The sequence below is a fragment of the Cetorhinus maximus genome, chromosome 21 (genome assembly GCF_964194155.1).
Source record: "Cetorhinus maximus chromosome 21, sCetMax3.hap1.1, whole genome shotgun sequence".
NCBI lineage: Eukaryota > Metazoa > Chordata > Chondrichthyes > Lamniformes > Cetorhinidae > Cetorhinus > Cetorhinus maximus.
In genome coordinates, this window is record NC_135899.1 from 48,342,422 (window position 1) to 48,358,189 (window position 15,768).

A 15,768-nucleotide genomic window follows, 5' to 3' on the forward strand; every position below is an offset into this window, starting at 1 on the left:
CAAAAAATGATTGGGGGGGACATAAATTAGGTTGAGTCAGGTTTAACACACTACAGGATCATACTAGACAGACAGGCACAGTTAAAAATTAGCCAGGCTTTAGCTGATATAACTAGCATGTTCCGGTTATTCAGCTCTCTTTCCTGTTGTGTTACATCCTGTAAAATATAAAATAACTGCAACATGAGGCTGGCCACAAAACTGTTCCTGGAAGTAGGTCCAGAATTACACTTGAGCATTTGCTGGGTGCTTTCTGGGAATTTAAATTAAGTTTCTGTGCTGGACTCCACACTTCCACAAACACATGCTGCAAGCAAATAATTCATGGCTAATGGATGGCAGCAGGGGGCAGTGTGCAGGGTCCTTAAACATCCTTAGGCATAGTGCCATTTAACGTAACGGGCACTGGTCACTTCATATTGTGTCAGCAAATAGTAACTTGACCCCACATTTAATGGGTGTTGAAGGATCACACTTCTTTAAAATTAGTACCCACTAAAATTAGAGCAATAATTTTCTTTTAAATTATGAAAAGGCTGCACATTTGTTCTGAAAGTCTCTGCTCGGCACACTCTGCAACTTTACACATTTGGCCATGGCTGTAATGCAGGCTCTTGCAAGAACCGCACCTGTAGAACCAGAAACAGCCCAGCTAAAATTGCAGAGCTCTTTACCAGAGCAACAATTCTGGCCACATCATTAAACTGTCATGTTTGTTGTTGCTCATTTGGTATCATACAAAGTGCTTATCCAGAGATAACAGTTTGAAAAAGTGACACCAGGAGAAAAATTATGAAAAAAAATTAAGCTATGATTCAGAAGCATTTCTCCTTAAGTACCAGACTAACCATTGGACATAACCAACAAGGTGTCCCCTCTTACCAACTAACTACCTAAGAGGCAATTTCATTTTTCAAATCTGCCAGCTCATGAAATTCCTGCCCTTCCTCCACATTTAAAGTGAATAAAAATTAAAACAAGCCTTTTGCTTCATATAAAGCTGAAAATTGTGTTATTACAAGAAAAAAAATCAATAAATTGACATTTTGCACATGTTTGCAAGGGGTTCAGTGCGAAATCCAAACAAAAACATCTACAAAAGGGCAAACTTTCATTGTAGGTAATTAAGAATTGTGAAAAAAAAAAGGAGCATGAAGCAGATATTCATTTGTCTTTGCAGTAGGTAGGTTTTACAATTCAACGTAACATTTATAGCCAGATGTTAGACAGACATCTGCATTTTTAATTTAACCATTTTTCATCTTATTAAATCCCTGCCTTTTACTCACCCTAACAGTTTCATAAGCTGGCTGGCAAATCCAGGCAAACCACATGTTTTTCTGACTTGCAATCCAATATTCTTCCACTCTCCCCCATATTCTACTTACAATGAGTTAGTAACAATGATAAAAGAGACTTTGCTGTGGTATCATTCTTCTGTTGGCAGGTCCACAAAATAATATTCAGAGGGATGTTTTAATAGATCAATAACCCTCCTGCAAAGGGTTATGCTTACCAGTCACTGACTAGTGCAAGCACCTATCTATTTTGTGGATTCCACAAAAGCAGACACAGGAGCCATAGTCAGTGTGGTAATTTACTCTTTCCTCTGCCCATCCAAGCCTTGCCCCAGAAAGAGATAGTATAGGGGAATATTATGTAGCAAACTGGCTGGGGAAAAGAACCCATTAAAGTAATATTGGTATACAGGTTGGAGCATTTACCACTAATGGAATGCAAACCCAATACTGCAGAAATACTAACTTGCACACATCCCACATCTTGGGAAATATCTTGTGCACATGGCAGACTGTCATCGCATAAGGGTTCTAAAGCAAAAATCTTTTTTAATAAAATGACAGATATGTGCTCTATCTCACGTCTCCACTTTTCTGGATGAAAAACTGGTAGATTAGAAAAACCTAAAATACAGGTGTTTATACACTTAATTCTTCCATTTAACAAAAAACGTAAGCATTACACCAAAACAAAGAGTTATTCTCTAAGATTGGCATTACTTATCTCTGGAAATCAAATACAATACAATTACAGTGCCAGATTCCATCTTTTATTTTGCCTACCTGCTGTAACCAGAGGGATAAACTATTGCATCGAACCATATCCTCAGGAAGTCTTTGTGCAATGCAAGTGAGGTCTACAAAGTGAGGTGACAGCGGAGCTTTGCACAGACATAATCTTAACCTCCTTTTTACAGAGGCAGTGAATTCTTTCTATACAGACCATTTTAAGATGCAACACCTCCCTGATAAGATCAATCATATGAAAAATACACAATTCCTTCACCACAAAGACAGATTTCTTTTTTTAAATTCACTCCAAGATTGGCGGTCCTGACTTCACCGAGTGCGAATATATCTCAATTTCTGTGTTTGCGTCACCGAGGTATCTACAGTCCAGAGACAGATTACTACTGGATGCAGCAGCTCGTGCTGTTAGTGGCTCTGAAGCGCAAACGCAATTTTGGCCGATATTTCTCGAGGTAAAGTAGTTGCTTTGAATTAAAAGCTCCACGCCTTTTCCTGAAATTGATAAAGAATGGAATAGTTGAGTTTCAGTGGATTCATGCATTTAAAACAAAGATCAAGTGAGCTGTCCTTACCAATAGTAACTCGCATCTTTCACAAGAGTCTTCCATTACCTGTGTCTGACATTTTCTTAAGTAACATTGGATTTTAAGGCTTCTGTAACTTAATTTGACAGCTGACAGTTCCCATAAGGAGGACACTTGGGAGACTGCAGTGCTTATTTTCACAACTCTTTTTGTAAAAGACTTGGAACATTGCCCCAGGAGCTGACACTCTGGATTTTTCAATCAGCTCTGTTGCTGCTGCCACTACGAGAGTGCAGGTCTTGCAGCTGGCAACAGAATCTGCTACAGCTTTAAATGGAAGTCAGCAGAATGAGGTAGCTCGACAGGGGTCTGATTTGATAATTGGGCTAATTCTATAGGCGATGTTAATACTTCTATATAATTAGGTTGGTTTTGAAGATGGTGGGAGCAGACTAATGCAGGTTTTTGCAAAATTAATGAATGTTCTTTGGTATAGCTGCTTTATAGACAGTAACATGATAAAACTGGAATCCAATAGCACATTGCGTAGCTAAATTCCCATGTCCCAATCAACGACAGGAAGCCACAGAGCTGTAACTACATTTATGTCACTTATATGTTTGTGAGTTTAACACTCATGAAAGTGCAAGGGTGGTTAGGGCTAGGGAATGGGTCAATTTCTACTTCAGACTCCCAGTGTTAACATCAAGCTTTCGCAGATCAAGTTAAATGTGATGTAAATCTCTGTAACAACCATTCCCTGGTCAGGGACGGGCATGAGTTAGATAGAGATTAAAGCCCCCTCGACACTGCCCCAAATATTTTGAAGCAGGTATTCTGCTTAGATACAAAGTAAAATTCACTTCCATCTCTGCTCTACTCCTAGTATGTGCCTCAAGAACAAACTTGAGAACAGCATACATTACTATTTTAAAAATTCATTCACAGTATGCAGATGTCGCAGGCAAGGCCAGTATTTATTTCCCAACCCTAAATGCCACTGAACTGAGTGGCTTGCTTAGCCATTTCAGAGTGTAGTTAGAAGTCAACCACATTGCTGTGTGTCTGGAGTCACATGGGCCAGACTGGGTAAGGATGGCAGATTTCCTTCTTTTCCTCCCCATTACTGCAAGATACCTCCAAATGCTGAAATAGGGACAGTTTATGCTAATGCATACCCATTAGCCACCAACAAAATGGGTTTTACATTCATATAGGAATCTTGCAGCCAGTAGACAGAAGAACTTTTATCTAGTAAATTCAGGATAGATTTGAATTCAGGCCCAGAAACCAAGGGCTCTAAATAATTGCACTACCCAGTTGGTAGCAACTTGCCCATTAGGATTTGTGCTAATAACACAGGCTAACATTGCTAGAACACAATGTCCATCATTTGAAATGCTAAACCAAGTGGATATTACGTATTCTATTGGTTATCCCAAGAGCAGGGATACTCAAACAGTATTAACAAAGGCGAGGTCAATGGGTCACTTAGTTGAATTCTTCTGAGCTGTTGCTCAGCTAGAGCAACTGCTGCATTTTTCCAGTTGCTGCATTTCAAGAATAATTTCATTGTGTGAAGATCTTTGGGATGCTTTTAAGTAAAGTAGTATTAAGGACAATCAGTTAATTCCGCAAAGATTAGGTCAAATCTCAGAACGTTATGGTATGTACAGCTCATTCCACAATAGGCAGCCCATTGAGCCAACTGAGAACCGTTCAGCGCACACCATCATTACCTATAAACAAAACATAAAACCATCTTGCAAATAACGGAGATACTCTACTTACTGCCGTATAAACTGAACAGCATCTTCATACTTCATTCCAGATTCAATCAATGCTAGTGCAACAAGCACTGGAGCTCTGCAGTACAAGAAAATGGATAGATTGAATGATGAGTGTGCTGGTTTAGCAAAGCTGCAATTTTTTGTGCACCATTATTTACTGTACTTTAAAAAGATACCCTTTAATTGTTAAACACCTTAATAGAAAGAGCTTTTCTTGTTTGGAAGTATATTTTACACATGACTTGCACAGTGAGATCATCAGCTGTGAGAACACAAACTGGACTTGCTATCATATCTGCTTCCCCATGCCAATTAGCAAAGACTGACTGTTACTGATACCTACAGATCAGAGATCTGATAACCCTTGTCACATGTAATTAGTAAATTACTCTGCACTTAACAACAAACTACATCCCAATGCCCCATCATGTGCATGTTCCTCTCAAGTATGGTGGCTGGTGTACCAAGATACAGGTCTCTGTCCAATGTTGTTCTCAGTGCTAATGAAACAATTATCTCCCCTCTATACAGTAGGTGGGAACACTCTCAAAAACGACGGCACAATCCTTGCAATAACACTAGACGTAGTACTGACAGAAGGTATTAGCTACTGGATTCCGGTAGAAGAAAGAACACATGGGCCAGGGTTTGAGGGTGTGAATGGGGGGCAGGGTAATGGGGTTGGGAAGCAAGAGAAAAAATATCGGAGACAGTGATTGTGTCTGTGAGAAAAACAGAAAATGGTGGAAAAACTCAGCAGGTCTAACAGCATCTGTGGAAAGAAAAAAAGTGTGAAGTGGGTCTGGATGAACTGGGGGAGTGCCTTTGTGAATTGGTGTGCTGGTGGTCGGGGGTGGGGAGAGTTTGGATTTGCAAGGGAAACAATTGAGGTAACTTTTGGCTAATTCGTTGCCTGGCTAGTCTACTGAAAATAAAAATGAAAACAAAAGTAATATTTAAAAGGATGAAGATTAATTTTGTTTTATTTATAGGATCCGAGCATCACTGGCAATGTTTATTACCCATCCCTAATTGTTCTTGAGAAGGTGGTGGTGAGCTGCAGTCCACCTGGTGTAGGTACACCCACAGTGCTGTTAGGGAGGGTATTTCAGGACTTCCACCCAGTGACAGTGAAAGAACGGCGATATAGTTTCAAGTCAGGATGGTCTGTGGCTTGGAGGGGAACTTGCAGGTGATAAAGATCAGGGATATGGGAAGTTGCTGTTGAAGGCAGCTTGGCAAGTTGCTGCCGTGCAACATAGAGGTGTTCTTTCCCACAAAAGTCCTTCCAGTTAACATCAGCATATTCTCCCTTCTCAGTCCAATTGGGCTCTTTTCTTCCCCTCCAAGTGAGGAGAGCTGGTATTCTACTTCTATTCCTTCAATCCCAGTGAAAAAAAAACCTACCCTCCATCATCCAGAATTTAAGCTGACACTTCTAACGCTCAGCTCTTTCTCCTGCCCACAGCTGAAATTTGTACTCTACCCACCTCTACCCTCTCCGCTCTGCCGAAACACTGGCCCCCGCCTCTTCGCTCTGCTGATATACTGCCCCCCCACTCCACTCTGCTGGCACACTCCCACTTCGTTATTGCAAGGCATGTCTTCCAGTTTCTCTACAGTCCTCCCCACAAGCAGTACTCATGATATGCGCCTTTCCACTCTCCCTCCTTGCAATCCAGTACCCCACTTTCCTACGGCTATTCATTTCTCTTCCTTTTGTTACCATTTTATTTCCCCCTTCCCTTCCATTTAATTTGAAGTGGGAAATTGCTTAAAACAAAACGTTAAAAAAATTTAAATTTCTCCAGGGGAGGATGTTGCTGCATTCCCCTAGTTTTCTGATTCAACATTTAGATTTGCACTTTAGACTTTCATGTATTTCTGGTTTTTTTCCCTCCAATAAAAGTAGAGGAATTTGTGTAACTTCTACCACTAAAAGTACAATGGTCCTCAGGGCCATTCTTGAGTTGTCAGCTTTTTAGGCTTGTGTCAGCTTTTTTGAAGCAATTGTTAGATTTTACCAGTTTTCTAGCTTGGCATGTATGCTCAGCAGGCTAAATGGCTTGCATTAAACAGCAACAGATGATTCCCTAACAATTTAAACTTCATGAAAAGTGGAAGCTGCCAAAAGCCAAATAAACTAATGTAATGTTAAACAGATGTGGAAAATACGTGGGAGATCACTGGATTAAATGGTAACTAAGGCAGAAGCACAAAGAAATTAATGAGTACGACATACAAACTGGGTGTAAAAAGCTTTGTTGACCTGTTATGGACCTTTGTTGAGAACAATGAGAATATAACTGGCCTCCAGACAGTAGTCTGCAGTCAAATACCGATAATAAAAGAGAGAAAGAATTTGTCAGTAATTTCTTTTGCACATGTTCTAAAAGTCAAAGGAAACAGCTGCATCTTTTTCTGATAACAGACCTAAAATAATTCCTGACAACTTATACTTTGGGGGAAGAAAAATTTATTAACTGAGCTGCCAACTGGGCAATGCTATCATCTTATAGAAGTTGACACGCATTACAAGCTGACCCTGTCGTGTTCATCTTTTTACACCCATCCAAGAAGTGTCTTTGGACATTTTGCTATATTAAAGACACTATAAAAAAATCAAGTTATTTTGTAAACCCGTCTCTTCCTTACCGTCCCAGTCCTGCCACACAGTGCACAGCAATACAACATCCAGGCTCATTATGGAATCTCTCTCTCAACAGATTCAACCAATCATCCACAATTTGAGTAGGAGGTGGGGCTCCATCATCAAAAGGCCAATCCTGAAACAGAACACAAATGAGACACAAGTACAGCAGAACTAATATGGTACAGTACATATTACAGCTTGCCAAAACTTTTTGCTGGTGACAAGGTACAGAATGTTGTATGCTTGGGGTAAACACTATGTAACACTGAACCATTATGAAGGCAAAATGTCCCAACAATTGCCACTGTGTAGACATATCAACCAGGGCCAGCATGTGCAGTTGGAAGCATTTTCTACTGAATGGCCCATAATAGAGAACGACGAAATGAGAAGCCATTGCACTTCTCTGTCAATCACTCCTTATTGCTATACTGTATACTTAAAAACTGTCAGCTGGAATTAATCTGTAAAAGAGCTATTTTCTTCACAGGGTTCCTCAATCTACCACCATGAAGATGAGAACTCTACACTAAGGCACACAGTCAACAATTCCACTATTTATACATTGATAATTCAGTACAACACACCTCAAGTTTACATACAGGTCAAAGAGGGGCCTCATTCAAGTCATAACATTATTTTGTGTAAAAACTATTCTGAAAGTCCTGAGGACTGTTGATACTCCAACAAGCTACTGTTCCCCCCTCTTACACCCACCATCGTCTCCACAAAAATTTAATGGCAGAAATTACTAGTGAACCGGCACAGCATCACTGTAACGCCACAAATATAGCATACCACTAACCTCAATTGCAGGATTTTTCAAACATAATTTGCATGAACAGTGTCGGGTTGGTGATGGTGAAAGGGGGGGGAGGTGGTGTATGGGGAAGGAAGACAACCTCTTTGCTTGACCAAGTCAGCCACATGAGCCTATTTTAGATTAACCCATACCCTGTCAAATAAACAGGAACTCAGCAAAGTCACACAGCAAGAATCCTCACCCTGCTGAATAAACAGGAAGTCCACACTATTACAAAAACAATGAGGCTTCAGCTTTAAAATGAAAACACAGTAGACAACATATACCCACTGTTCAACAGGACTAGAAACAGACCTGCCAAAATTACTCACTAGAACTGACAGCCATTCCCCTCTGGTTTAAAGGTATTAAATTTTGCACTTAAAAATGAACATGGCTGCAGTACTTTCAATGATTTTAGTAAAGCCAAACGCTAGGTCAAGTGTTTTTTCCCTCTTCATATTCTCGTTTTCTTTCTCTTTCTTTCCTGCTTGAATGCCTCTCATTTAAGTTTTTTATCACTCACTGCTCATCAGTTACAACCTTACCATCTCGGTGTCTTTACACTCCACTTTATGCCCTAGTTCCAAGCTGTTTTACAATTATATTATTCATCTTTTTGCTATGGCGGTGGGGGGGAGGAAACCAACTTCATACTATTGGAGGCACAGCTTGGTCATGGTCTTTTGCAAGAGTGCAACCACATTATGGTTTTCAGTGGATTGAACCATAATCTACCACTAGACTCAATTTGGCATCCAGACATAAATGACTAATACTTCAGGATACTGTTTTAAGACCAGAAAGAAATCAGCGTTGCTCAGAATTTTCACAAATCCCTATCCAGGAAAATGAGTAAACAATACAATACAATCTAGCAAGAAGGGCCCTCGAGGCCACTGGCTTATCTCCATGTGAAATTTTTAAAAAGCCGCTTAGCATCTCCACTTGCTCCAGGTTTAACTATACACTATTCCACAAAGTATTATTGCTGGCCATCATTAGCTGTCCATAACTTATCTGATCACTCATTCACTGAATCCCAATCAGAATAACGCTGTTATAAGGCGTGCAAAGCAGAGCCACATTATCAGGAGTATGCCAAGCAATACTTTGAAGAAAAATAATAAGAGGTTACATTTACAGCTCCATCAAAGACATGGCACAGATAAAATGGGGTGCATGACCCCCTTCTTTGGATCTACTTCCCAGGAGACTTAAGGGCAGTAGAACTCTCTTATCGAGTGTCTCAATCAAGAAATAATGCAGCTATCTTCCCAAAGCTGCAGTGCAAAGGACCTGGGTGTAATGTATGAGTCACTGTAGGTGCATGACCAGTGCTGTGAAGCTATTGGAAAAACAAATTATTAGGATATATTGCCAGGATGGTAAAATATAAATCAGATTTGGTCTTTGTAGAAGGTCTTGGGAGAGCTTGGATATTTTACTCTAGGAAAGCAGAGACTTCAAAGACATTGAAATTTAGAAAAAAATATTTACAGGGTTTTTGAGTCAGTCCATATGGACAGACTATTGAATTTCAATATGTTGGGAAGATCAGGGAATGAACATAAGTTATGCAGGCATAGAACTAGGTTAGAAAACAAAATAATGCAAATGTTGTAAATCAGAAATAAAGACATCAGATGCTGAAAATACTCAGCAACTCAGGCAGCATCTGTCAAACTAGAAATAGAGTTAATGTTTCTGGTCAACAACCTGAACAGTCTTGTTAAGCTTCAGGCAGTTGCCCGGGAGAAACATAAATTAATGACACGGGAACAGTTTGTGATGGGGAATAAAAGCAATGACTTCTATCTTACCAATATCTAATTGGAGGAGATTTCTGCTCATCCAAAGCAGGATGGTGGGCAAGCAGTCTAACGATTTGGTGGAGGGGTCAGGATGGGTACAGCTGGGTGAGTATTGTTAACATACATGTGGAAACTGACACCACAATTTCAGGTGATTTCACAGAGGGGCAGCATGGAGATGAGGAAAAAGGAGGGGGCAAGGATAAGTCCTCAAGGGACATTAAAGGTTAACAGTGCAGGAGGGAGAAGAGAAACCATCACAGATCAGGATAGCTAAGAATGAAACCAGGTATGTGCAGTCCACTCAGTTCGACAATGGTAGAGACACGCTGTAACATGGCTGCGCTGTCAATTTTTTAAAAATTGTTTCATGAGATTCAAGTATCGCTGGCTAGGCCAGCATTTGTTGCCCATCCCTAACTGCCCTTGAGAAGGTGGTGTGGCATCTTCTTGAACCAATGCAAGCCATGTGGTGTAGGCATATGTACAGTGCTGTTAGGAAGGAAGGGAAAGACTATGGACTTTGGGAGGATATGGAGTATGGGGCAAGTTCCACCTCATCATTTCCCCTCTGTTTTTGTATGTGCAGCTTAAAACTGACAAATTTTTTAGGGTTTAAACTAGAAGTATAAAAGATGATGGCCTCTGACAATGCAGCTAGTCAGAAGATCAAAGATGCAGTCACCCACCATTCTTTCCTCTGTAGGGAAGGAAACCATCTTAGAACTGAAGGCTTTTTATAAACAGTTTTAAGCAATGAGCCTAACTGACCTAGTAAAGAAATATAAAGGACAGAAAAGGAAACAAAAATAGAACACAGAAATCTCAAATGTAAAGACATTTCAACTGTTATGTTTTTATTTTCTGTTAAAAACAGAACAGGATACTTCCAGAAGAAAATTCAGAAGAATTTAACTTAAGGTTTTTTTTTGCCAACGGGATATTCAACTAGTTATGTTCAAATAAAAAAAGAACGAAATCCACTTTCTACACAACTTTTAAGGGCGTATAGCACTACTACTTAGCTCAGGTGAAGCATGGGACATTGAAATGCAATATGGGTTACAATATGTTCAAAAATATAAACAGGTAGAACAGAGATTTTCAGCAGGGAAATGATATTAAGTCTGAGTTGGGTTCATATTCGACCAAGCACATCTGTACTTACAGAAAGATTTAAACGAATTGATTATAACCTTCTGTTAGTTTGAGTCAATGCAACACTAACAGCATTAAGTGTAATAAAAATAGAACCAATAGATAAAGTTGCTGTGAGAACTGTTCCAGGTATCATTTACACTGCATGCCAACTCAAACTGGGCAAATACAACCACTCTTGGATTCAGGTACAAAGGCTGCTCTGTGACACCCAACCAGGAAAGAGAACACTGCCGCTATTTAAAGTGCTGGCATAGAGCCAACATTACCAAGAGGCCCTCAGTCTGTTTACTAGTTACATGGCACTACGCAGGTACAAATTACATCCTAGTGCTGAGCCTTCCATTGATGCATTGGATTAACAGGCATACTATGGGGCTACAAAGCTGTCTTATGGGATTGAGGGCAAAAGAGGAAATCAAATTTTGAACAGCTAAAGGACTGAAATTGTATAGATTTTTAAGGTGGTAAAGTTAATAAAACATTTAAACCATGTCTAGAACTGAAGCAACAACTCCAATTCTCTCCCACCTGTTTCTTCCTTGCTCTGTCATCTGCCTCACGGCATGTTTCCACTAATCATGTTACTCATGCCACCTAGCCATTTAGTGAATCTTCGATTTTAAAAGAATATGTTGGCAAGAACAAAAGAAATAAAACAATAAGAGAAGCTACTGATCACACTTGATTACTTACATCTCATTTCCTTCCCTACATCACACAAGGGGTAGTTAACTTACAATGAACTACACTGGCACAAAAATAATTTTTTCTTGAACTAGATATTTCAGGTATACTATCAGTATTCTGACCAATCATTACCACCCCTTCTTCCTTTCTTAGGACAATTATTGCTGCCCCAGAATTTAAACTCCCACAAGCCCAGCTATATAGTGTTGAGAAGCTCTTGCGGTTTTGCTCACAAAGTCAAAGGATATGCTGCAGTGTGATGCCTGAAGTATAAACACGAAAGTGTGATGCTTATGAGAAGTATGTGTTACGTACAAGACTTTCAAATATATTAACAGGGTTTATTGTAGCAGCACTCATGACAAGTCATAGGTACGTAATTTGTATTGCTAGGTGTACATCTTGTCTTCTTGTTCTCTGTCTACTTCTGTTTTGTTGCCATTGGTGTTTTTTGTACCTGTCTTGTGCTTTTATCCGTTTCCTGTCTTTTTTCCAATCTGTTTTCATTTAATCAATGGAAGGTATAGGTGGCTGAGGTATGAGATCCGGTCAGGATATTGCAATAGTAAGAAACAATTTTTAAAAATTCATTCATAGGATGTGGGCGTTGCTGGCTGGGCCAGCATTTATTGCCCACCCCTAGTTGCCCTTAAGAAGGTGGTAGTGAGCTGCCTTCTTGAACCGCTGCAGTCCATGTGGTGTAGGTACACCCAGAGTGCTGTTGGGGAGGGAGTTCCAGGATTTTGACTCAGTGGCAGTGAAGTAACAGCGATATATTTCCAAGTCAGGATGGTGAGTGGCTTGGAGGGGAACTTCCAGGGGGTGGTGCTCCCATGTACCTGCCACCCTTATCCTTCCAAGTGGTAGAGGTCATGCGTTTGGAAGGTGCTGTCTAAGGAGGTTTGGTAAGATCTTGCAGTGAATCTTGTAGATGGTACACACTCCTGCCACTGTGTGTTGGTGGTGGATGGAGTGTCAGTCAAGCGGGCTGCTTTGTCCTGGCTGGTGCCGACTGTCTTGAGTGTTGTTGGAGCTGCACTCATCCAGGCAAGTGGAGTGTATTCCATCACACTCCTGGCTTGTGCCTTGTTGATGGTGGGCAGGTTTTGGGGAGTCAGGAGGTGAGTTACTCATCACAGGATTCCCAGCCTCTGACCTGCTCTTGTAGCCACAGTATGTATGGCCACAGTATGTATGACTAGTCCAGTTCAGTTTCTGAGAAATGGTAACCCCCAGGATGTAGACAGTGGGGGATTCAGCGATGATAATGCCATTGAACGTCTTGGGGCGATGTTTAGATTCTCCATCTTTGGAGATGGTCATTGCCTGGCACTTGTGTGAGGTGATGTTATTTGCCACTTGTCAGCCCAAGCCTGGATATTGGCCAGGTCTTGCTGCATTTGGACATGGACTGCTTCAGTATCTGAGGAGTCGTGAATGTTGAACATTGTGCAATCATTAGCAAACATCCCCACTTCTGACCTTATGGCAGAAGGAAAGTCATTGGTGAAGCAATATGAAAGAGGATGCTCTCACCATTTATCCCCAAATTCTATTACTCCAGTTGCAACTAGTCTCTCCCCTTCTTCATTCACCCCACTAAGTGGCATCCCACAAAACCTTTCTCCTCACCCCATATTATGACCTCACCATTTGGCTCCATCCTGTCTGCTAACCACTTGCTGCTCCGGGTGCTTACTTTCCAATATTCATGGTTGGTATCCCAGCACTGTGTTAAAAAACCAGCCCATTATTTTTTAAAACACTTATTATGCTTTCAATTTATTTGTGCGTGAAGATTGTCTACCTCATCAGCTGCTTCTAGGCTTGTTTATGGTCCTCACCAGATTACCCTTTAAAGCACTTATACTGTATTTTCAAAAATCAAGCTAACACATGTTTTAAAAAGTTGATAAACCAAATCAGATCAGTAGGTCCAGCAGCTCCCAGAGGAAGTGGGCAGGATAAACTGTGTACAGTCCGTAAACCTGGGGCATAGAAGGTGAAGAAGCAGGTCGAACAGAAGGCGGCAACAACCTAGGGAGGGGGGATGAAAAGTATACATCAAGTCCAGGGGCCGGTGAGGGTGAGAGAGAGAGGGTGAGTGAGTGTGTGAGAGAGAGAGAGAGAGAGAGAGAGAGAGAGGGCAGAGAGAGTGTGAGAGAGAGGGGGAGAGGGAGGAGTGTGAAAGATGGTGGTTGGCATGAGAACAACACACAGCAAGTGACTGGAAGAGCAGCCTAACCATTTGAAAATTAACATCCAAAGAGTACCTAGCCTGGCTAAACAACCAGTGCACATTAAACACCTGACTCTTAATAAACAGCACATATTCAGGGTCCAGTGTTGAATGTCCACCATCACACTGATTCTTCCAACACCTTTTAATATTGATTTAATATTGGACTTAATATTGAGTTCAACAATTTCAGATCACGAACTCTCTCCTCCATCCCCATCCCCTTTCCGATCCCCCCTTTTCCAATAATTTATAATTATTTTTACAACTATTTTTTTCTCTTCCCTCCTATTTTTAAATTTATTTAGATCTATTGTTTCACTTCCACCATTTAGCCCATTTCGATCCCTTCCCCCCACCCCACCCGCACAAGGGCCAACTGCCCACTAGCTTGGTTCCGTTAATGCCCCCATTAGCACATCTTTTAGATAATATCACCACCGTCAACACTCCTTTGTCCTTTTGTCTATGACATCTGTATCCATTGGAATTTAGAAGATCGAGAGGCCATCTTATTGAAACATAAGATCCTGAGGGGACTTGACAGCGGTGATGCTGACAGGGTGTTTCCCCTTGTGAGAGATGCTAGAACTAGGGGACACAGTTTAAAAATAAGGGGTCCCCCATTTAAGGTGGAGGTGAGAAGAATTTTCTTCCCCTTAATGGGTCACTGGTCTGTGGAATTCTTTTCTCCAGAAAGAGGAGGACACAGGGTCATTGAATATTTGTAAAGCTGAGTTGGGTAGATTCTTGATTGACAAGGGAGTCAAAGGTTATAGGGGGTAGACAGGAAAGTGGCGTCAAGGCCACAATCAGATTAGCCATGATCTTATCAGGCGGTCGAATGACCTACTCCTGCTCCTAATTTGTATGTTTGTATGTATTTATGATTCTAAAAGTTCTGAAAATTTGCACTATTATTCTTGTACAGTAGCTCCAGGAATTTATAGTGCGGCTGATTTACCCTGATTTGAAATCACATCAAAGTTTCCTGGGCCATCTGTTCAATTCTGCTGAGACCTCACCTAATAGGTTTATTATAATAGCTCTGTCCTCATTCAATTCCATTTATACTGGTTTATTATTAAAAAAAGTAATAACATTGGTTTGCTCACTGCTTGCAGGGATGCTGATGAAGAGATGTAAACACTCTTTTCCAGTTAAAACTTATAAGAAAAAGGTGTGCAAACAAATGTTTATGGGAGACAATTTAATCCTATTACAATTAAACAACTACACATATGCACTAGAGGACCCAAACTATTATTAAGTCACAAAAATCTGAGTAATAGGTCCAGGGAGGGAAATAGAACAGTGAGATTGCATCAATTCGTTATGGATAGAGCCAAATACTTAGTACTGATCTGCTGAAAACCAGACTTGTTATTTTCATATCCTTTGGTCTTTCTAATATGACCAGTTGTATTAATATGACCAGACTGTATTAATAGCACCACTACCTTGTATTTGACTCATAATATAAAGCAATGGTAAGTATTTTATATGGCTGTGCCTGAGTTAGCTGTATTAATGTCACCTTTCTCCAACCAGAATGCACCTGTTAAATTAAGTTATATGACATCAGTGGTAATTTTTTGCATTATAGAAAAACCTAGGCAAATCATTTTTGGATATGCACAAATAACTTCCAACAACCTCAATGTTATTGCTTTTTTACATGAAGAGATGCAAAATGCACTGCCTCACAGACTGATTTGATTCCATGGGAACAGTTTTGTGTTCCATTTGTAGCCTGTCAGTAAAATAATTTCTACCAACTGTTTCTAACAACTTGGCACATGTGTACAATATATTATAGGTAACGTAGTGCAAGCTTATGTTGGTATCTAGCCAGTTCGCATATTATGTAAATTAATCCCAGTGTTTCTTTATAATAGTAAATTAACTATTCTACTTGATCATAAAGGTGTGTTCAGAGACACATAAAAGGTACACAGCAGAAATGAACTAGTTTTCAAGAAACACAGGGTTCCTCTATAGATAACAAGTCAGATGAAGCTTTTTCTATTGCATCACTATGTGGCCGACT

General features: G+C 40.3%; 1 protein-coding gene across 3 annotated transcripts in view; it reads right to left on the reverse strand.

Moving 5' to 3' along the window:
• Positions 1 to 2,046: 2,046 nt before the first annotated feature.
• Positions 2,047 to 15,768, reverse strand: part of LOC144695866 (protein tyrosine phosphatase type IVA 2-like) — a 102,226-nt gene continuing 88,504 nt past the window's right edge. For all 3 annotated transcript variants that reach the window (XM_078566909.1, XM_078566907.1, XM_078566908.1), the window contains 3 exons: positions 7,018 to 7,148; positions 4,364 to 4,438; positions 2,047 to 2,540 (listed from right to left, as the gene is read on the reverse strand). In XM_078566909.1, the coding sequence (XP_078423035.1) occupies positions 2,429 to 2,540; positions 4,364 to 4,438; positions 7,018 to 7,148 (318 nt within the window). In that variant the 3' untranslated portion in view covers positions 2,047 to 2,428. The remainder of the gene's footprint in view (positions 2,541 to 4,363; positions 4,439 to 7,017; positions 7,149 to 15,768) is intronic.